This window comes from Oncorhynchus kisutch, linkage group LG14 (assembly GCF_002021735.2).
Source record: "Oncorhynchus kisutch isolate 150728-3 linkage group LG14, Okis_V2, whole genome shotgun sequence".
NCBI lineage: Eukaryota > Metazoa > Chordata > Actinopteri > Salmoniformes > Salmonidae > Oncorhynchus > Oncorhynchus kisutch.
The window spans coordinates 30,879,053-30,901,567 of record NC_034187.2 but is presented as its reverse complement, the minus strand read 5'-3'; the positions used below and the strand labels follow the sequence as shown (position 1 = coordinate 30,901,567).

At 43.5% G+C, this 22,515-nt stretch overlaps 2 protein-coding genes across 4 annotated transcripts in view; both read right to left on the bottom strand.

Annotated features, from left to right (window-relative positions):
- Positions 1-3,650: 3,650 nt before the first annotated feature.
- On the bottom strand, positions 3,651-5,748 carry LOC109903181 (CD276 antigen). 2 transcript variants are annotated; one of them, XM_020499826.2, is made up of 4 exons: positions 5,236-5,748; positions 4,738-5,085; positions 4,274-4,558; positions 3,651-4,115 (listed from the first exon to the last, which is right to left on the bottom strand). In XM_020499826.2, the coding sequence occupies exons 1-4, from the start codon at positions 5,303-5,305 to the stop codon at positions 3,949-3,951; spliced, it is 870 nt and encodes a 289-aa protein (XP_020355415.1). In that variant the 5' UTR covers positions 5,306-5,748; the 3' UTR covers positions 3,651-3,948. The 2 variants fall into 2 exon arrangements, with proteins under 2 accessions (XP_020355415.1, XP_031644103.1); XM_031788243.1 differs by having other exon boundaries at positions 4,738-5,748.
- Positions 5,749-17,472: 11,724 nt separating this feature from the next.
- LOC109903979 (uncharacterized protein KIAA1522 homolog) overlaps positions 17,473-22,515 on the bottom strand; it is a 38,646-nt gene continuing 33,603 nt past the window's right edge. For both annotated transcript variants that reach the window (XM_020501024.2, XM_020501025.2), the window contains exons 7-8: positions 18,770-22,414; positions 17,473-18,659 (exon numbers count right to left, since the gene is read on the bottom strand). In XM_020501024.2, coding sequence (XP_020356613.1) covers positions 18,789-22,414 — 3,626 coding nt within the window. In that variant the 3' untranslated portion in view covers positions 17,473-18,659; positions 18,770-18,788. The remainder of the gene's footprint in view (positions 18,660-18,769; positions 22,415-22,515) is intronic.

Here is a 22,515-nt window from a genome sequence, read left to right as displayed (position 1 = left end):
AGAATAAAGCAAATTGCAGCCTTTGACCAATAAAATAATTGACATGAATTGGTCAATTTCTTGTATCAAAGGTAATCTTTAAATCTCCTCTTGGTCTTTCTTCACTGCATGTGACATCAGAGGACCCTGGCCCCATTGCACAACTCATGCACCTACCGAGCGAACGGGTATGCTGACGCAAGGTAAATGTTGCACTCTAGGAAATGTACAGTCTACCCTTTACATCCGTACACACCTTTCATGCACTAACACTTGCCTTTTCTTACTAGCACTGCCTTTGGTGATGGCTGCTTTATTGAGGGACGTTTTACTTACTATGACTGTGAGATGTGGTTGTCTCACCTATAAACCTTAAGATGAATGCACTAACTGTAAGTCGCTCTGGATGAGTGTCTGCTAAATTCCCGAAAATGTAAATGTAAGGCTCTGACTCCCGTTTGTGGAGATCTCTCATGGAAGAGGATTCCATATGTGACTGCTGTGACTCTGTCACGTGTGCTCCCTCTCCGGCCTCTAGGTCACCAGGCTGCTCTTTAGGGCGCACACCCGTCACCAGCGTTACGCGCATAATGACACTCACCTGGACTCCGTCACCTCCTTGATTACCTGCCCTTTATATGTCACTCCTTTTGGTTTCTTCCCCAGTCGTCATTGTTGCTGTTTCATGTCGGTGTGCTGTTCGTTTTTCTTGTTGTGTTCGTTTATTTATTAAATGTATTCACTCCCTGAACTTGCTTCCCGTCTCTCATCGTACATCGTTACAGACTCCAAATGTGTGACGTCCAAACCCAAAAGAGCTATTATGGATAGTAAGTGACTGTCAACCTAACAACCCACAATCATACTGCCTCTGTTTGGTTTGGGTAAACAGCACTGACATGTCCCTTGTGCTCAAATAGGCCATGGGACTAAGGGATTTGTAGGGAGTAGTGATGATAAGACCTCCTGTGGTGATAACACCTCTAACCCTGTTTATTTCCATATCCTTTAGGGTTTGCCAGCATTGGGCTTCTGCTGCTCTCAGATCAGCTATCCACACCAAAGGGTGGTTTCCTACCAGTCAGTCCCTCACTGGTCAATGACGATGATGAAGATGTTGTCTGGTGTGACATCAAAATGGATGGGAAGATGGATGAGTGTGACAACCCAGAGGATATACTGGAACCTTTGATGTGGAGAAGTATCGTGATAAGGAAGAGCTGTGCTACACTCGTTCCACAGAAAAATAACAACATTTAGAGGAGGATGAAGTCGTGCCCTTAGAGGGTGAGGAGTCAGACGTGGTTCAGATGGTATTTAGAAAGGGGAAGATATGAGGGTACACATGGGTCGGGTATGAGGGATTTAGAGTTGATAAGGGGAGAAGGTTAGGGTTTAGAGCTGAGGAGGGGGTAGAGTTTAAAGAGAGAGGGAGGGATCAGTGTTGATAGTGGAGAAGGGCTCTACTGTGAGGGAATGAAGAGACCTCATCCCTGGGATCAGGGATGGGGAAGAAGTCTGTATCACAGGAAGAGGTGCTTTCACAGTCCATGAAGGAATAGGGATTTTGGGTGGGCGAGGAGCAGCTACTGGATAAGGGGAAGGAAGGAAGAGAGCAAGCTGTGGGGAGATCTTGGCTGATTATGCGTGGCCTGCTTGGCCAAACACGACTCCAACACCATCATTAAGTTTGCTGACGACACAACAGTGGTAAGCCTGATCACCAGCAACGATGAGACCCCTATAGGGAGGAGGTCAGAGAACTGGCAGTGTGGTGCCAGGACAACCGCTTCTCCCTCAATGTGAGCAAGACAAAGGAGCTTATCATGGACTACAGGAAAAGGCGGGCCGAACAGGCCCATTAACATCGATGGGGCTGTAGTGGTCTGGTCCAAACAAAATATCATGGTCCAAACACACCAAGACAGTCGTGAAGAGGGCACAACAAAACCTTTTCCACCTCAGGAAACTCAAAAGATTTGGCATGGGTCCCCATATCCTCAAAAAGTTCTACAGCTGCACCATCAAGAGCATCCTGACCAGTTGCATCACTGCCTGGTATTGCAACTGCTTGGCATCTGACCGTAAGGCGCTACAGAGGGTAGTGCGTACATCCCAGTACATCACTGGGGCCAAGCTTCCTGACATCCAGGACCTATATAATAAGGCGGTGTCAGAGGAAAGCTCATAAAATTGTCGGAGTCTCCAGTCACCCAAGTCATAGACGGGTTTCTTTGCTACCGCACGGCAAGCGGTACCGGAGCTCCAAGTCTAGGACCAAAAGGCTCCTTAACAGCTTCTACCCCCAAGCCATAAGACTGCTGAACAATTAATTAACTGGTCACCGGACTATTTACATTGACGCCCGCCCCCCCCCCCCCCCCCCCCCATTAGTTTTGCACACTGCTGCTATTCGCTGTTTATTATCTATGCATAGTCACTTCACCCCTACCTACATGTACAAACTAACCTGTACCCCTGCACACTGACTCGGTACCCTCTGTATATAGCCTCGTTATTTTATTGTTACTTTCCATTATTTTTTACTATAGTTTATTTGGTAAATATTTTCTTAACTCTTCTTGAACTGCACTGTTGGTTAAGGGCTTGTAAGAAAGCATTTCACGGTAATGTCTACACTTGTTGCATTCGGTGCATGTGACAAATAACGTTTGATTTGATTATGATGAACCGGTAGAGACCGGGATTGTTTGTGGATTAGACTTGCCCGGGTTTGGCGTTTCAAGTGGCGGTAGGGTCAGTGAGAGACCATACGTTCATTTAACACCATAGACTTCTATTCCACTGTACACCTGACTCATTTGAAGTAAAAACAAAATTGAAATAAAGTCAATACAACTCCTCTAAAAATGTTAAGACAAATGGATTTGGTTAGGACATTTTCCTGATAAATAATACATTCTGAACGAATAGCTATGAAGGAAGCAAAGTATGTTTAGCTAAACTAAGAACAGAAATGTCCTTGCCCTTGGAATGTTGATAAGGTTCCTTGCCCTTGGAATGTTGATAAGCCTCTTTACAGTCATCAATCGATACCATTCTTTTCCCAGTCAGACAATTGGCCTCAATATTTGCCTGTACACCATATGACTAGCTTAATGAGTGTTAAAGTGCAACATTGTTTCAACCACAACTCTTATGATGGGATAACAAACCACGTGTAGATAAGTGGTCTCCACAATATCCCCACTAAGTGCTCATAAGTGCCATAATAAAATGACTATGTGTGTACTATATAGGTACAGTAGTCTATACATAACCGTTGTCACATTCCATTAACATGACATGAAGAGACGGTTGGTCTGAAATGTGAGTGAGTCATACAGAAGCTCCCGAGTGGCCCAGCGGTCTAAGGCACTGCATCTCAGTGCTAGAGGTGTCACTACAGACCCTAGTTCAATTCCAGGCTGTATCACAACTGGCTGTGATTGGGAGTACCATAGGGTGGTGCACAATTGGCTCTGCGTCGTTAGGGTTTGGCCGAGGTAGGCTGTCATTGTAAAGAAGAATTTGTTCTTAACTGACTGAGTAAAATACAATCACTGTACCTTTTAACTGGATATATTGTACATCTATTGTACATTCACGATAAGAATTCAGTTTTAACAACCTTTACTGAGACGCAGCTAGTCAATGATGCACTTAATCCATACATTTAAATAAATATGTATTATTCCACTTTTTGTCTCTTTCTCTGAATAAATACATTGGCAACCATTTCTGTGTTTGAGAAGAAACTAAGTAGCACCCACATTTACATGGTGAACTATAATGTACTATGGCAGTAACTCCTTGGAAAGATACTACGGGCTGTATTGCAAACACTGGCAAGAATCATGTTGACGCCATAGATCCATTCATTATATATTCCTAAATGTCTTGTCTTCTTCTCCGTTGTAAAGTACATTAAAAGGCGTTTGTGATGACTTATGAGCCTGATGGTGTTTTCTAGACAGGTGATGGTTTCTCCGATGGCCATGGCACGTAATTTCTCAGTGCTGGCATTAATAGTACAAACAACAGCAGTACAAATGTCACTATAGGAACAAGAATTGTCCATCTCTTCTTGTTGTCTCCAGAAATTCTGCCTTTTTCCACTGACGACCTCTCATTTGCTGTGAACAGAAATTTAGGACATTGTGATTATACTGTATGTCTAAACAACTGAACTCTATTTCTCTCTCTTGCTCGCTCGCGCTCTCTCTCCTCTCTCTCTCGTTCAGTAAAGAGGCAATGTCAAGTGTTTTTCAAATCCAGGATATTGTCTATGTACCTGAGTGAAGTGTGATCTCTCTCCTGATCTCCTGTCCCAGGGCCTTGTTCTTTAAGACGAAGGTGATGGTCTCGTTGAATTGTCCCTGTAGATTTAATGTACTGAACACAGTGTATAGACCCTGTGTGTCCTCTGAGATGTTTGTGACTGTGTTATTGGTGACATCATCACCGTTGTCATCCAGCCAATGCACTGAGGGTCGCGGGTACCCTCCCTGTGAGGTCAAGAGTAGCTCCACATCTCTTGGAGATGCTGTGAACTTCAGGTGTGGCTCAGGGTAGTATGCTGAAATAAGAGGCAATGGACACAGTTTAATGGCATGAAAGAATATACAAGTATCTCAGTAAGCATTATACAGTACATCACAAGGAACCCTAATTAGTGTGTCAAATTACTCATTTTCTAGTACATCAGTAAATTCTCAGTCCACAAAGCAGAAAACCATGTTTAATATGATATCACACCTGCTAATTTCAGGGCAAAGGTTTTCGTCTTACTGCCCAGCAGTGTGCTCACGGAGCAGGTATAGTCTCCTTTGTCCCCCAGGTTGGTACGGTCCAGCCTGAGAGAGGCATTACCCCTCTTCATCTCAGAGTGGTACAGGCTGGTTCTGTTGGTATAGTGACTGCTCTGTCTGTCCAGTTGGTCCTGTCCGTGGTAGAAACTGTGTATCACCTCCAGGCCTCTCTGCCATGTTATCACACTGTTGTCCAGGTCCCAGGCCTTTCCCACAGGGAAGCTGCAGTCTAGGACCACATACTGCCCCACGATGGCAAGTTGAGGCTCACGAGGAACACTGATCTCAAATTCAACTATAGACAGAGGGACACAGACAATCTTACTACCCCATCTAAGAGATGGCATGATTACAGTGACCCTTTCTATTAGATACATTACTCATTACATTAAAGTAGTTAGTCACGATTGACCGTAAAATAAGGTGTACCATGGAAGTGTCTTACCAGAATAGGATGCCTTGATGATGAGGAGAGAAACAAAACATATTTGAGTGACCCAGGATTTCCAGCTCATGACAGAGTTCACTGTATTTAACCAGTATCAAATTCAAGTAAGTCCTTCAATGAATCGGTAGCAGTCCAGGAACTGGTGTCTTATACAGTGTCTTAAAGATTGACTGAACTACTGATCTACGTCATCTACTGTACTTTTCACATTTTCTTCACACCTTGGCTGCACCCTCTAACAGGTTCCATGACGTTTCATTACATTCCTTAAAGGGTAGTGTTTCCTGTATGACTTCTCTTCTCAGTTATTGCTGTAAATCAAGATCCAACCCCATTATATTTTGATCCTATTTTTTTTTTACAGCCCCCAACTGAGACGTGTCCATTATTGTAAAAACTATTAAGAATTCTCTGTTGTGCAGACATACAGTTGAAGTCAGAAGATTACATACACTTAGGTTGGAGTCATTAAAACTTGTTTTTCAACCACTACACAAATTTCTTGTTAACAAACTATAGTTTTGGCAAGTCGGTTAGGACATCTACTTTGTGCATGACACAAGTCATTTTTCCAACAATTGTTTACAGACAGATTATTTCACTTGTAATTCACTGTATCACAATTCCAGTGGGTCAGAAGTTTACATACACTAAGTTGACTGTGCCTTTAAACAGCTTGGAAAATTCCAGAAAATTATGTCATGGCTTTTGAAGCTTCTGATAGGCTAATTGACATTATTTGAGTCAATTGGAGGTGGATGTATTTCAAGGCCTGCCTTCAAACTCAGTGCGTCTTTGCTTGACATCATGGGAAAATATAAAGAAATCAGCCAAGACCTCAGAAAAGTAATTGTAGACCTCCACAAGTCTGGTTCATCATTGGGAGCAATTTCCAAATGCCTGAAGGTACCATGTTCATCTGTACAAACAATAGTACGCAAGTATAAACACCATGGGACCACGCAGCCATCATACCGCTCAGGAAGGAGACGCGTTCTGTCTCCTAGAGATGAACGTACTTTGGTGCAAAAGGTGCAAATCAATCCCAGAACAACAGCAAATGACCTTGTGAAGATGCTGGAGGAAACAGATACAAAAGTATCTATATCCACAGTAAAACGAGTCCTATATCGACATAGGTCGCTCAGCAAGGAAGAAGCCACTGCTCCAAAACCACCATAAAAAAGCCAGACTACGGTTTGAGCAGAGCTGAAAAAGCGTGTGTGAGCAAGGAGGCCTACAAACCTGACTCAGTTACACCAGCTCTGTCAGGAGGAATGGGCCAAAATTCACCCAACTTATTGTAGGAAGCTTGTGGAAGGCTACCCGAAACGTTTGACCCAAGTTAAACAATTTAAAGGCAATGCTACCAAATACTAATTGAGTGTATGTAAACTTCTGACCCACTGGGAATGTCATGGAATAAATAAAAGCTAAAATAAATCATTCTCACTACAATTATTCTGACATTTCACATTCTTAAAATATAGTGGTGATCCTAATTGACCTAAGACAGGGACTTTTTACTAGGATTCAGGAATTGTGAAAAACTGAGTTTAAATGTATTTGGCTAAGTTGTATGTAAACTTCCGACTTCAACTGTATATGAATTTACATCCAACTAAGAGCAAGTGGACAAGTAACAGCTTGGATTGACGAAACATGTTTTACATTAAGCATACTGACATATACCATTGTCAATTTCATCTTCTGCTTCAGTTATGTTGAGTCAACACATAGATGTGTCAAAGACTCAGAACACATACAGCTTTGTTTAAAAAAACATTACGGTATTATGACTCATCACCTGTGACACCAGCACATGACAAAATCATGTGAACCAAGACATGCTGAAAATAAAATGCAATTCTGGGTAATACCTTGAAGCAGGAGTTTTTGGTTGATACTGTAGGACCCTTTCAGCTGCTTAATAAAATAACATTTAGCATCGATTCCATGGGATTCTTCTCTCTTTTTTTATCCAGAAATTACAGTTAACAGTGAATGAGTTGAGAGTCCACTCCCTCCCACCACCAGTAAACAGATACAACTGGATACAATGTGCACCCATGGCAACACATTTAGATAAGAATGTGAACAGACTAGCTAGCCTGGTTCCAGATCTGTTTGTTCTCTTCCCAATGCCATTGGTTTCATTGTCAAGCCAATCACCATCCTCTATTCTTCATGGTTTTGTTTGAAAAAAACTATAAAATAATACGGCAGTTACTCATACTGTAGGAAGAATATTGCAGACAGTGTAAAATTATATAAAGCCATTAAATACATGAATGAATCCATTCAGAAATGTGTTCCCTTTTTCTGCTTTATGAAGTGCAGTAGATGTTTTTTGTTTGAAAGGCGATTATTTTTTGATGGTCCAAAATATGTTTTCCTCCGTGGTAAGAGAGCATCAGTAGGTCCAGCAGCCATCACAGCAATCATTATGGTCAGTGCAACTACAATATTATAGCAGTTTCAACAAACTTCTAAACCTACTTACAAGAGACAGAGCTAATCTGAGATGCAACTAATCCACAGAATTAGGGATTTGTTATACGAATAAATAACTTTATTTTACATTTACAGTACATACAGAAAGTTCTGCAGAGATGGTTGTCCTTCTGGAAGGTTCTGCCATATCCACAGAGGAACTCTGGAACTCTGTCAGAGTGACCATTGGGTTCTTGGTCACCTCCCTGACCAAGGCCCTTCTCCCCTGATTGCTCAGTTTGGCTGGTCAGACAACTCTAGGAAGAGTCTTGGTGGATCCAAAGTTTTTCCTTTTAAGAATGATGAAGTCCACTGTGTTCTTGGGGACCTTCAATGCTGCACACATTTTTTAGTACCCTTCCCCAGATCTGTGCATCGAACAAAATCCTGCCTCAGAGCTCTACGGACAATTCCTTCGACCTCATGGCTTGGTTTTTGCCCAAACATGCACTGTCAACTGTGGGACCTTATATTAAAAAATAATAATTTATACTTTTATTTAACTAGGCAAGTCAGTTAAAAACATATTCTTAATTATAATGACGGCCTTTCAGGGAACAGTGGGTTAACTGCCGTGTTCATGGGCAGAACAACAGATTCTACCTTGTCAGCTCAGGGATTCAATCCAGCAACCTTTCGGTTACTGGTCCAATGCTCTAACCACTAAGCTATCTGCTGCCCCACATATAGACAGGTGTGTGACCGGATTGTCAAGGCACAGATCTGGGAAAGGGTACCAAACAATTTCTGCAGCATTAAAGTTCCCCAAGAACACAGTGGCCTCCATCATTCTTAAATGGAAGAAGTTTGGAACAACCAAACCTCCTTGAGTGTCCCAGCCAGAGCCCGGAATTGAACCCGATCGAACATCTCTGGAGAGACCTGAAACAAACTGTGCAGCTACGCTCACCATCCAACCTGACAGAGCTTGAGAGGATCTGCAGAGAAGAATGGGAGAAACTCCATAAATACAGGCGTTCCAAGCTTGTAGCGTCATACCCAAGAAGACTCGAGGCTCTAATGTGCCAAATGTGCTTTAACAAAGTCCTGAGTAAAGGGTCTGAATACTTATGAAAATGTGATATTTCAGATTTGTATTTTTAATACATTTGCAAAAATGTCCGCTAAATACCTGCTTTTGCTTTGTCATTGTGGGGTATTGTGTGTAAATTGATGAGGGGGAAAAAACTATTGAATCAATTTTAGAATAAGGCCGTAACGTAATAAAATGTGGAAAAAGTCAAGGGGTCTGAATACTTTCCGAATGCACTGTATATATACAGTATCTGTCAAAAGTTTGGACACACCTACTCATTCAATGGTTTTTCTTTATTTGTACTATTTTCTACATTGTCGAATAATAGTGAAGACATCAAAACTATGAAATAACACATATGGAATCATGCTGTAACCAAAAAAGTGTTAAACAAATCAAAATATATATTTTATATTTGAGATTCTTCAGACTAGCCACCCTCTGCCTTGATGACAGCCTTGCACACACTTGCCATTCTCTCAACCAGCTTCATGAGGTAGTCACCTGGAATGCAATTCAATTAACAGGTGTACCTTGTTAAAAAGTTCGTTTGAATTTATTTCCTTCTTAATGCATATGAGGCAATCAGTTGTGTTGTGACAAGGTAGGGATGGTATACAGAAGATAGCCCTATTTGGTAAAAGACCAAGTCCATATTATGGCAAGAACCGCTCAAATAAGCAAAGAGAAATTACAGTCCATCATTACTTTAAGACATGAAGGTCAGTCAATCAGGAACATTTCAAGTGCCGTCGCAAAAAAACATAAAGAGCTATGATGAAACTGGCTCTCACGAGGACTGCCACAGGAAAGGAAGACCCAGAGTTACCTCTGCTGCAGAGGATAAGTTCATTAGACTTACCAGCCTCAGAAATTGCAGCCCAAATAAATGCTTCACAGAGTTCAAGTAACAAACACATCTCAACATCAACTGTTCAGAAGAGACTGTGTGAATCAGGCCTTCATGGTGGAATTGCTGCAAACAATCCACTACTAAAGTACATCAATAATAAGAAGAGACTTGCTTGGGCCAAGAAACACAAGCAAAGGACATTAGGCCGCTGGAAATCTGTCCAAATGTGAAATTTTTGGTTCCAACCGCTGTGTCTTTGTGAGATGCAGAGTATGTGAACGAATGATCTCTGCATGTGTGGTTCCCACCGTGAAGCATGCAGGAGGAGGTGTGATGGTGCTTGGTTGGTGACATTGTCTGTGATTTATTTAGAATTCAAGGCACACTTAACCAGCATGGCTACCACAGCATTCTGCAGCGATGCGCCATCCCTTCTGCTTTCCGCTTAGTGGGACTATCATTTGTTTTTCAACAGGACAATGACCCAAAACACATCTCCTGTGTAGGGGCTATTTGACCAAGAAGGAGAGTGATGGATTGCTGCATCAGAAAACCTGGCCTCCATAATCACTCAACCTCAACCCAATTGAGATGGTTTGGGATGAGTTGGACTGGAAAACAACATTTTATTTAAAAAGTGAATGCAACTCTCTTAATTTCTTTAACACCAGTAATGTATTGTGTTGAATTTGCCTCAATGTGTGTCAGTTTTGATTTTCATATGTGGAACAGTTCCATTTCAATAATAACGTTTTAGTTTTATTTGTATCATTTTCAGTAAAATGTTTATGATTAACCAATGGTTTCACGTGGTTAATCATAAACATTTTAGTAAAAATTATACAAATATAAAAGTTAAAATTCAACTACTGTGAAAGCACTAGCCTCTGCCATAAGAACACATTGATACACTGTGATCATTGGCTAAACAGCCTAAATGAGTGCATGGAACTCTGAGATGGTCAATGCAGCTGTTGGCCTAAAACTTTTATTGTCAAATAAGTAAAAATAGCACACATGAAGCCAACAAAAGGAAATATACTGATTAAAATTCTGGTTATTTCAATCACATTCATCTCTCTACTCAGCCTGTCTTCCTCCCTATTTTATGACCTTTCACTGTATCTATGTGTAACCGATGTGAAATGGCTAGCTAGCTAGCGATGGTGCGCGCTAATGGCGTTTCAATCAGGTGACATCACTCCGTCTGAAACCTGAAATAGTTGTTCCCCTTGCTCTGCAAGGGACCCGGCTTTTGTGTAACGATGCTTCGAGGGTGACTGTGGTCGATGTGTGCAGAGGGTCCCTTGTTCGAGCCCAGGTAGGGGCGTGGAGAGGGAAGGAAGCATTGATACAAATGAAACAATCAGAGAGCAAACAGTTCACATGAAACAAAGTGATGAATATTCGAAAACAACTCCAGTTGTGGAGTCATTGCGTTACACTGCATACCAGGGACTTTCACAGAGAGGAGACATAGAAAACGACATGGCTGTCAACCAGGGAAACTTCCTTGAACTTTTACAGGTCATAGGCAAATTCGACAAAACAGTTGTACAGAAAATATCAGATAATCCTAGAAATGCTAAATACACGCATCATGATATACAGAATGAAATATTAGACATTATGGCAAATACGATTAGGGATCAGATAAGTGGTGAAATATAAGATGCTAAACTATTTGCATTGATGGTAGATGAGAGTAAGGACCTCAGGAATTTCTTAATTTCACTCCAGTTGATGGATTACATCCCGAGTCGCTTTTCGCTACGATCAAAGAGACTCTTAGTAAATGAAAAATTGATCACACTGCGCTGTCATATCCGGCGTTCACAACGGGGCCCAGGAGAAAGTCTAAGTTTATATCAAATCAAATCAAATCAAATTTATTTATATAGCCCTTCGTACATCAGCTGATATCTCAAAGTGCTGTACAGAAACCCAGCCTAAAACCCCAAACAGCAAGCAATGCAGGTGTAGAAGCAGGTGTAGAAGCATATATCGAATGTGCTGTGTGCCATTTCGGGATCATGATTCAATCACGCTGATCTGGATCTGGATGGAACAAGAAGACGCATGCGTTTTGTCGGCCTACATGTATTTTTGTAATATAAATATAATCACTAAGATTGCGATAGCTAGTTCGTTTTACAAGTGTGTGCACAGTTAATAGGCGTATGCTAAATGCATTGCACTTCTCGTTGTGACTGCGCTTCGGATATTATTAATTTCATTTTGGACGTTGTGATAGCCATTTCATCCGAAACATTATTACCAATGCACAGTTCTCTGATTATGCATATGGAATAAATGCACTTCTTGTTGTTGTCGCATTTTGGATGTATTGTGTTGTTATTGCTGAAAGACTTCAGTGCATGGGCGCTGTCAGATGCTGAAGTATATCACCTTTACACGTATTAGGTTTATAGCTATTTTGTTGAATATTCTTTGACCAAATTCAATTAAAAACTAAATTTATATCGAATGTGCTGTGTGCCATTTCTGCTTTTATTGAAAAAACGACAACTTCCTTATAACTCTGAAGTCATGAAAATCAACTATTTTCTTAGCACCCCCAAGTATTGGTTATGTGCACTGTTCCTGTAAAACTAAATGTAATAAAGTTTTTTTTAAATAACTTTGAGTGAACCAGATTTCCAGCTCATGACAGAGTTTACTGTATTCGGCCAGCAATAGTACAAAATCAAGTAAGTCCTTCAATGAGGAATGTTTTGTAGATATAGAGGAATGAAACACCTACTGATCTACTATTCACCCTTTGTTACTCCACCTAGCCCTGGCTCCTCACAGAGGCTAGACGTGCCCGATGACGCACAACGTCAGTGAAGCAAGGACGTTCCCAAGACGTTGTTTTCCATAATATTCCTGACACTCCTTTTCGAGGCACAAGGCAGTAGTTATTTTAGTATCTTCTACAGTATGGCCTGCATATCACCATTGTAAATAAGGATCCACACATTATGTTTTGATCATATAAAGGCAATAGACAGATCCAGCCGCTCACATAAATTCAATCCATTATTCCTCAAGGATTCCCTTTGCAGACATACACTTTCATGTATGAGTATTAGAGTTGTACAAACTGTCAGACACATCCTCTGATAGGAGTTGATCTAAAAAGAATCCTCTACAAAGGTAACATATTGTTTGACCCATTACCCAGGTGACAAAAACATTTGAAATTCCAATATAAATAATGTATTATATAAACTCAAAATAATATCAATACTAAAATATACATTGTATACATACAGTGATCTCCAAAAGCATTGGGACAGTAACCAAGTTTCCATCCAACCATTTCTTGCAGATGAAGCATTAAAAAAGTCACGACCGGGCTGATGGAAACAGGATTTACCGGTATAATTTTATAAATGCCGACAGACAATTTGGTTGTTCCATATAGTGGAATCTTTTTTTGTGAGTAAAATTAATTATGCGAGAAATGTCAGTGGAAACTCCTTTATGCACAAATGTTGATATAATTACCATTATATCAAAGTAAACTTGGAGCCACGTGGTGATACACTATATATACAAAAGTATGTGGACACCTCTTCAAATTAGTGGATTCGGCTATACACATTTTTGTTGTTTTGGCTTTGTACTTCAAGTCTTGCCATATATTCTCAGGTAGATTTAAGTCAACACTGTAACCCGATCACTCAGTAACATTCACTGTCTTCTTGTTAAGCAACTCCCGTGTAGATTTGACCTTGTGTTTCAGATTATTGTCCGGCTGAAATGTGAATTCATCTCCCAGTGTCTGGTGGAAAGCAGACTGAACCAGGTTTTCCTCTAGGATTTTCCCTGTGCTTAGCTCCATTCTGTTTCTTTTTTTATCCTGAAAAACTCTCCAGTCCTTAGAGATTACAAGCACCCATAACCCATAACATGGTCCAGCCAACCCTATGCTTGACAATATTGAGTGGTACTCAGTAATTTGTTGTATTGGATTTGTCCCAACCATAACACTTTGTATTCAGGACAAAAAGTGAATTGCTTTGCAACTTTTTTGCAGTATTTCTTTAGTACCTTATAGCAAAAAGGATGCATGTTTTTGAATATTTGTATTTTGTAAGGCTTCCTTATTTTCACTCTGTCAATTAAGCTAGTATTGTGGAGTAAATACAATGTTGTTGATTCATCCTCAGCGTTCTCCTATTGCAGCCATTCAACTCTGTAACTGTTTTAAAGTCACCATTTGCCTCAGGGGGAAATCCCTGAGTGGTTTCCTTCCTCTCCAGCAACTGAGTTCGGAAGGACACCCATTTCTTTATAATGACTGGGTGTATTGATACACTATCCAAAGTGTAATTAATAACTTCACCATGCTCAAAGGGATATTCAATGTCAGATTTTTTAAATGTTTACCCATCTACCAATAGCTGCCCTTCTTTGTGAGACATTGGGAAACCTTTGTCTTTGTAGTTGAATCTGTGTTTTAAGTTCACTGCTCGACTGAGGGATCTTACAGATAATTGTATGTCTGGGTTACAGAGATGAGGTAGTCATTAAAAAAAATCACGATAAACACTATTATATCACACAGAGGGAGTCCATGAAACCTACTGTGACTTTGTAAGCACATTTTCACTCCTGAACTTATTTAGGCTTGCCATAACAAAGGCATTGGATACTTATTGATTAAAGTTCTGGGACACCGTGAAGTCCATGGAGAACAAGAGCACCTCCTCCCAGCTGCCCACTGCACTGAGGCTAGGTAACACGGTCACCACTGATAAATCCATGATTATCGAAAACTTCAATAAGCATTTCTCAACGGCTGGCCATGCCTTCCGCCTGGCTACTTCAACCTCGGCCAACAGCTCCGCCCCCCCCGCAGCTCCTCGCCCAAGCCTCTCCAGGTTCTCCTTTAACCAAATCCAGATAGCAGATGTTCTGAAAGAGCTGCAAAACCTGGACCCGTACAAATCAGCTGGGCTTGACAATCTGGACCCTCTATTTCTGAAACTATCTGCCACCATTGTCGCAACCCCTATTACCAGCCTGTTCAACCTCTCTTTCATATCGTCTGAGATCCCTAAGGATTGGAAAGCTGCCGCAGTCATCCCCCTCTTCAAAGGGGGAGACACCCTGGACCCAAACTGTTACAGACCTATATCCATCCTGCCCTGCCTATCTAAGGTCTTCGAAAGCCAAGTCAACAAACAGGTCACTGACCATCTCGAATCCCACCGCACCTTCTCCGCTGTGCAATCTGGTTTCCGAGCCGGTCATGGGTGCACCTCAGCCACACTCAAGGTACTCAACGATATCATAACCGCCATCGATAAAAGACAGTACTGTGCAGCCGTCTTCATCGACCTTGCCAAGGCTTTCGACTCTGTCAATCACCATATTCTTATCGGCAGACTCAGGAGCCTCGGTTTTTCGGATGACTGCCTTGCCTGGTTCACCAATTACTTTGCAGACAGAGTTCAGTGCATCAAATCGGAGGGCATGCTGTCTGGTCCTCTGGCAGTCTCTATGGGGGTGCCACAGGGTTCAATTCTGCGGGCGATTCCCTGATCCACCTCTACGCAGACGACACCATTCTATATACCTTCGGCCCGTCTTTGGACACTGTGCTATCTAACCTCCAAACAAGCTTCAATGCCATACAACACTCCTTCCGTGGCCTCCAACTGCTCTTAAACGCTAGTAAAACCAAATGCATGCTTTTCAACCGGTCGCTGCCTGCACCCGCATGCCCGACTAGCATCACCACCCTGGATGGTTCCGACCTAGAATATGTGGACGTCTATAAGTACCTAGGTGTCTGGCTAGACTGCAAACTCTCCTTCCAGACTCATATCAAACATCTCCAATCGAAAATCAAATCAAGAGTCGGCTTTCTATTCCGCAACAAAGCCTCCTTCACTCACGCCGCCAAGCTTACCCTAGTAAAACTGACTATCCTACCGATCCTCGACTTCGGCGATGTCATCTACAAAATGGCTTCCAACACTCTACTCAGCAAACTGGATGCAGTCTATCACAGTGCCATCCGTTTCGTCACTAAAGCACCTTATACCACCCACCACTGCGACTTGTATGCTCTAGTCGGCTGGCCCTCGCTACATATTCGTCGCCAGACCTACTGGCTCCAGGTGATCTACAAGTCCATGCTAGGTAAAGCTCCGCCTTATCTCAGCTCACTGGTCACGATGGCAACACCCATCCGTAGCACGCGCTCCAGCAGGTGTATCTCACTGATCATCCCTAAAGCCAACACCTCATTTGGCCGCCTTTCGTTCCAGTACTCTGCTGCCTGTGACTGGAACGAATTGCAAAAATCGCTGAAGTTGGAGACTTTTATCTCCCTCACCAACTTCAAACATCAGCTATCTGAGCAGCTAACCGATCGCTGCAGCTGTACATAGTCTATTGGTAAATAGCCCACCCTTTTTCACCTACCTCATCCCCATACTGTTTTTATTTATTTACTTTTCTGCTCTTTTGCACACCAATATCTCTACCTGTACATGACCATCTGATCATTCATCACTCCAGTGTTAATCTGCAAAATTGTAATTATTTGCCTACCTCCTCATGCCTTTTGCACACATTGTATATAGACTCCCCCTTTGGTTTCTACTGTGTTATTGACTTGTTAATTGTTTACTCCATGTGTAACTCTTTGTTGTCTGCTCACACTGCTATGCTTTATCTTGGCCAGGTCGCAGTTGCAAATGAGAACTTGTTCTCAACTAGCCTACCTAGTTAAATAAAGGTGAAATAAAAAATAAAAAATAAGACATTTCAGCTTTTCATTTGTATTAATTTAACATTTCAAAAAACATAATTCCACTTTGACATTATAGGGTATTGTGTGTAGGCCAGTGACAAAATCCAATAGTCCATTTTAAATTGAGGCTATAACACAACAAAACATGGAAAAAGTCAAGCGGTGTGAATACTTTCTGAAGGCACATTGTGTATTAAAAGAGTCAAAAGTTTAATATTTGGTCCCATATTCCTAGCACGCAATGATTACGTCAAGCTTGTGACTCTACAAACTTGGATGCATTTGCGGTTTCTTTTGCTTGTGTTTCAGATCATTTTGTGCCCAATAGAAATGGTAAATGTACTGTCATTTTGGAGTCACATTTATTGTAAATAAGAATAGAACATTTCTAAACCCTTCTACATTAATGTGGATGCTACCATAATTACAGATAGTCCTGAATGAATCGTGAATAATGATTGAGAAAGTTAGATGCACAAATATCATACACCCAAGACATGCTAGCCTCTCATTACAATAACAAGGGAGGTTAGCATTTTTGGGGGGGGTACGATATTTGTGCCTCTAACGTTCTCACGCATTATTCATTCAGGATGATCTGTAATCATGGTAGCATCCACATTTGGTCCCCTAAAATGGGGGGGAACTATCTACAAAACGTGCTGTAATTCCTAAATGGTTCACCCGATATAGATTTAAATACCCTCAAATTAAAGCTGACAGTCTGTAAATAGTCATGATATCATTTCAAAACCAAAGTGCTGGAGTAGAGCCAAAACAAAAATGTCACTGTTCCAAAACTTTTAGAGCTCACTGTATACAGTGAAAATCTATTTTTATTTAGTCTTAGTTTGGACTGTAATTCAACATACAAATGTGTCTAAGATGGATAGTGAAAACCCAGACGTGTGTGAACATGGGAGGTTTCAAGACACAAAAGGTGGAAACCTGGGAACAGGGTGTTTGTGTGTTGCATAAACAGAATCTAGAGAAGCCTAATTGACTCACAAAACATTGATGGAAGATTTCTCAAAAGGTTTCAGAAACAAGGTAGAAATAATGAAATGGCTAAATTAATTCATTGTGAAGATATACATTTATTCTGTTACCTTGAAATAAATGAAACTATACATAATCATTTGTCAGATTACTTTTCTACAATCATTGAAATCACTGAATAATATGTACTTTCAAAGCAGATGTTTCATTGTTGTGAAATATCCCAAATTCTGTACAAATTAGTAACATAAATGCAATGTATAATATAGCTCCCATCTGGTTGAAAGGAAATGTATCAAAATGTGCAGGATAAAACTAAAAGCAAGACAAAGATTTGCCCCAATAGTCTTTAAATGACCAGTTAAATTCATAAACTGTGCTTCAGATTAAACCTGTGAGATTTGATTTACACGCAGGGTGAGATTCCTGTAAAAGTCTGTACATTCATACCAAAATAAACAAAAAAACATGACCATGAAAATTGGGATTCTCATCATGAATATGATTCTCATTCTCATTCTCATTCTAGAACTAGTGGTATCGCCCAGCTCTGATTATAGCATTTTAGTAGCTAAGGAGAAAAGGAAAGATCAGGAAAGATTGCCACATATTGACATAGAAAACATAAAATAACATATTTCCCACAAAATCTAATGGGAAGATGTCTACAGGACAAATAATTTAGGTCAATTATTTTATTACAACAAACATGGATGAAATAAGAACTCAACACATTCTAATTGTGCATTATCTTATAACGAATATATCAAAAATCCAACATTGTGGTATATAATCCAGACAAGTGTTTGCAGTACCCAACAGCAGTAGCTGTGACATTCCATAGTTGACACTAGAGGGCAACCTAGACCAGCATGCACTGTGACTGACTCTCCATTATTAAATCAGACCAGTAAGAAGTCCCTCTGCCAAAGAAAGATGCTCCAAAATACAACAAGAGTATTAGAAAAATTAAAGGCCAACACCATTTTAACATGCACTCAAAGGATTTCAAACTCAGAGCTCTTATGTGAGAGGGTTACATGTAGTTATGTCCAGTTGCCCTGTCTTCAGAAGGCTCTGATTGCATCATCCGCTCACTTCTTTTTTTTTATCCACCTCTCTCCCTCTTGCATATTGCGCTTGACATATGGTGTCTTCTCAATGTACAGATAAGTCTGTCTTTGATTAATCCTTGCTTAGTGGCAGTGTTGCTCATATGGAGGATAATGGTGGCACTGCTGTCCCGCTTGGAGCCTCTGGGGCACCTTTGACAGGAGAGAAAGATCAGTCAGATCAGATCAACAAGCAGTGCAAATGGACAATAGCTGTAACAAATTAGGCAAGTATGGTTGTGTCACAATCACAGATCCCTTACCCTCAGTGCTGTCTGCTGGCTATGCTTCCTGACCAGCAGTTTGCACATGCTCAGTCTCCACACTGGGCTCTGTCTCTTTGACCTTAGGCTTGGGTTTCCTTGACACAGGTGGAGGCACCTTGACCACCACCTTCTGTGTTTCTATGGACTTGGCTGGATTGGACATAGATGAAAGCTCAGCTATCAGGTTCTTTGTGAGATTGGCCTGGGCCTCAGGGGATGAGGGGGTCTCTATGACAATCTTCTTTGTGCTCTTGGCAAAGATGAAACTGGCGGTGGAGGAGGGAGACTTAAGACTTGTTGGAGAGTGCAGACTGAGACGAGAGGGAGGCCCCTCTTTACTTCTGGATGCTGTCCTCAAGCGGATGGCCTCCTGCATCCTCATGGAGGGGGTGGTGGCTGAGGCAGGTGGTGACTTCCTCGTAGGAGAGGTGACAATGGATGACTTTAAGGGTAAATTAAGTATGCTGGGCTGGGGCTTGGCTGGGGCTTCAGCTAAGGCTGTGGCTACCTCTAGGGCCTCAGCTGGGACTGTGGCTAGAGGTGTTTCTGCAGCTGCCTCTGGGGTTGTGGCTCCCTCTGAGGCTACCTCTGGGAATGTGGCAGACTCTGGGTCTGCCTGTGGGGTGTCCTCTGTGGCTGGGGCTGCCTCTGGGGGTTGGGCTATGGGAGATTGTGAGATAACAGTCGTAGTTGGGGATGTGACAGTAGGAGGGGGAGATGTCATGAACAGAGACCTTCGAATAGGCTTCTGGGGAGCCTCACCGTTACTGGGTTTTTTGGCCCTTAAAGTGACCCCTGTCCAGTCCTGTCCATGGTCCTTTTCCTGATCCTGGTCACCATTATTGACAGACCTCAGCTTGACCGTCTGCAGAAGGGTGGGGGTTACCACGGGAGTGGAGCTCTCCTCTGGGGGAGTGGGAGAGAAAGAGCTCTTGCTGAGGGACTTCTCTTGGTTCTGTCCCTCTGTGGTCACTGGACTGTGCTGCTGTATGTTTTCCAGTGGAGGTGGGGGTGGGATACTTTGGGGAGGTGGAGGGATGTAGGAGTGAGGACCAAATTGAGCTTTTGGTGGAGGTGGGGCTTCTTGGGGAGGTGGAGGTGGGATACCCTGGGGTGGAGGTGGGATTCCCTGTAGTACAGTTGAAACAGGGGGCACAAGTTCTGTCATAACTACCCTTGGTGGTGGGGGAATGGGCAGGTCAAGCTCATTGCCAAGGGTGGCCAAGTCCATGGGAGAAGGCGGAGGGGGCCAGGAGGATTCCCCAGTGGTGGAGACTAGTGGCGGCTCTGGAGCAGGCATAGAGTCTGAGGGGGCCACAGGTGGGGTCTGTTTGGAAGGGGGAAGGGGAGGATAGTGTGCTGGGGGAGGAGACGGAGATGGGGAGATGTGTGCTAGAGCAGGGCTTACCAAAGACGTATCCATTTTAGGTTGGAATTCAGTCTTTTTGGCTGCAGCAGGAGTAGTAGTCTGTATTTCTGTCTTTACTTTTCCTAGGCCCTTTACTGGAGCTACTGCGGCGTTCACCGATTTTCCATTTACCAAATTACTTGTCTGTACCTTCTCTAGTTTACCTATCAACTGATTTACAATGACCCTCTCTGGTTCAACCACCAACTGACTTCCCTGCACCTTCTCTTCAACCACCAACTGACTTCCCTGCACCTTCTCTTCAACCACCAACTGACTTCCCTGCACCTTCTCTTCAACCACCAACTGACTTCCCCGCACCTTCTCTTCAACCACCAACTGACTTCCCTGCACCTTCTCTTTAACTCCCAACTGACTTCCTTGGGCCCTCTCTTCAACCTTCTGTGCTACTTCACTCTCCTGACCTTTTCCCGACTCAAACGTATGTGCTGCTGGATTACTAGTCTCCACAATGGAAGACAGTACCCTTTCCTGGTCTGCTGGACCTGTCTGCTCTTTAGCTCGAGGCTCAGTGACCCCCTCCAGCACACCTCCTGCCTCATCTTTCCTCTCAGGTGACACGTTCTTAACATAACCCTCTCTTGATGTGGAAGGCGACTGCCTCTGCTGTCGTCGATCCTTTGGGTTCTTTCGCACCACCGTATCCGTGTTGTTGGGGGCCGGGGGACCTAGTAGCAGTTCAAAGGTGCGCTTGTTGTGTGCCCATACCTCCGGGGGAGGAGGAGAGGGGGCAGACACCTTGGGTGGGGGCGGGATGTTGAACGGCTCTCTGAGTGACATGACTGAAGGTGAGGGAGTTACAGTGTCGACTGGCTCAGGCGTCTTGCTGCTGTCGGAGGCCTGGGGCTGAATGACAAGTGATGGGGCTGAAGCTGCCAGCGATGGTGCCATTGGGAAGATGATTGCTCGGATGCCTCTTTTATTCCCTGGAGATGGGTTAAGGGTCTGTTTGGAAAGGAGGGTGGGTGTGCCACCGTGGCTGGAGTAGCCACTGGAGGGAGAGACATTCTTCAGGCCATTTTCCTGGGGGGTCTGTTTCTGGGGAGAGGAGCCTGTGGAGCCTGGCTGATCGTTCCTCACCTTCTCCCTGGCTGCCTGCTGTGGGGTGTTGAAGGGGCTGGCTGTCACAGAGCCTGAAGACTCATCCAGAGAGCTGGTGTCTGCTGTGTAGCCAGGGCTACTGTTGTTACTTTCCCCAGCACTGAAAGCATTAACCTCCCCTCCCTGGAATGGGCTGCTTTGGGGAAGGGCAGTAACCATGCTGTTAATCAGGTCTCGCGAGTGCCTCTTCATGTTGTCCTTGTGTAGGGAGTAGGAGCGGCTGGGTGGGGCCGGTGCCCTCTTGGACTTCATCACAGACATGCTCCGGGCGAAGGGCCCCTCCTGTTTGCCATCATCCCCTCTGGCTTTCCCTTTACCGTTGGTGGAGGAGGTCCTGGAGGCCTTACTGACAGAGGAGTGGATACTCTTGCTATCCAGGGTCGTCTCCCTGGATGAACCCTCCCCATCCCCCCCCTGTGAGCCCCCCTGTCTGGTGGTGCTGTTGGAGGAGATTGTGGAAGAGTCAGACACCAGGGTCTCAGAGGACTCAGAGTGGCTCCATCCAGAGCTGTCAGAGAAGTGTGATGGGTTGTAGCGGGAGGCGGAGGACATGGTAGAGGCGTGGGAGGAGGCGTGGGAGGAGGCGTGGGAGGAGGCGTGGGAGGAGGCGCGGGAGGAGGCGCGGGAGGAGGCAGGGCTGGCCAGCAGCAGGCTGCTCTTACTGACAGTACGAACGCTGCTCCGACTACGGTTCCGGGTGATCTCCACCACGTCTATGGAGGGTAGCAGCACAGCGTTTGGGATGATCTTAGACATGTAGGTGGCCTGGGGGGACATGGACATGACAGGGCTGGGGTGCAGCTGAAGCAGGCTAGAGGTTGTGGTCATCCAGGGGACAGCCAGGGACTTGGGCCGATTCAGGTCGGACAGCTGGGGGCCCATGTGCTGGAGGAGAGCCAGGTCGTCCCTGTGTCCGGCCCGGGAGGGGACCTTCTGGATCTGGTCCTCACAGACAGGTTGCAGGCCTTCTACGGACTGGAGGTACTTCCTCACCCCCTCCTGGGAACCAGCCAGGTTAGGCCCATCGATGGTGGAGAAGTCCAGACTCTCACCGTTAGGGAGCCCACCCTCATCTATAACCTGACGACCTGCCCATGAGGCTCTGTCCAACCCTTAAGTGAGGAACAGAACAAATCAGGATAGGTTCATATACAGCTACACAAGCCAATAGAAAAGTATGTGTTGTGTTAAGGGTGCAATTATCCACAGGCAT

Coding starts and splice junctions, on each gene's coding strand:
- LOC109903181 (XM_031788243.1), bottom strand. CDS start 5,167: ATGTATCTAATAGAAAGGGTCACTGTAATCATGCCATCTCTTAGATGG. Junction 4,559..4,737: donor CTTTGCCCTGAAATTAGCAG/GTGTGATATCAT, acceptor CTCTTATTTCAG/CATACTACCCTGAGCCACAC. Junction 4,116..4,273: donor AGAGATCACACTTCACTCAG/GTACATAGACAA, acceptor TTCTGTTCACAG/CAAATGAGAGGTCGTCAGTG.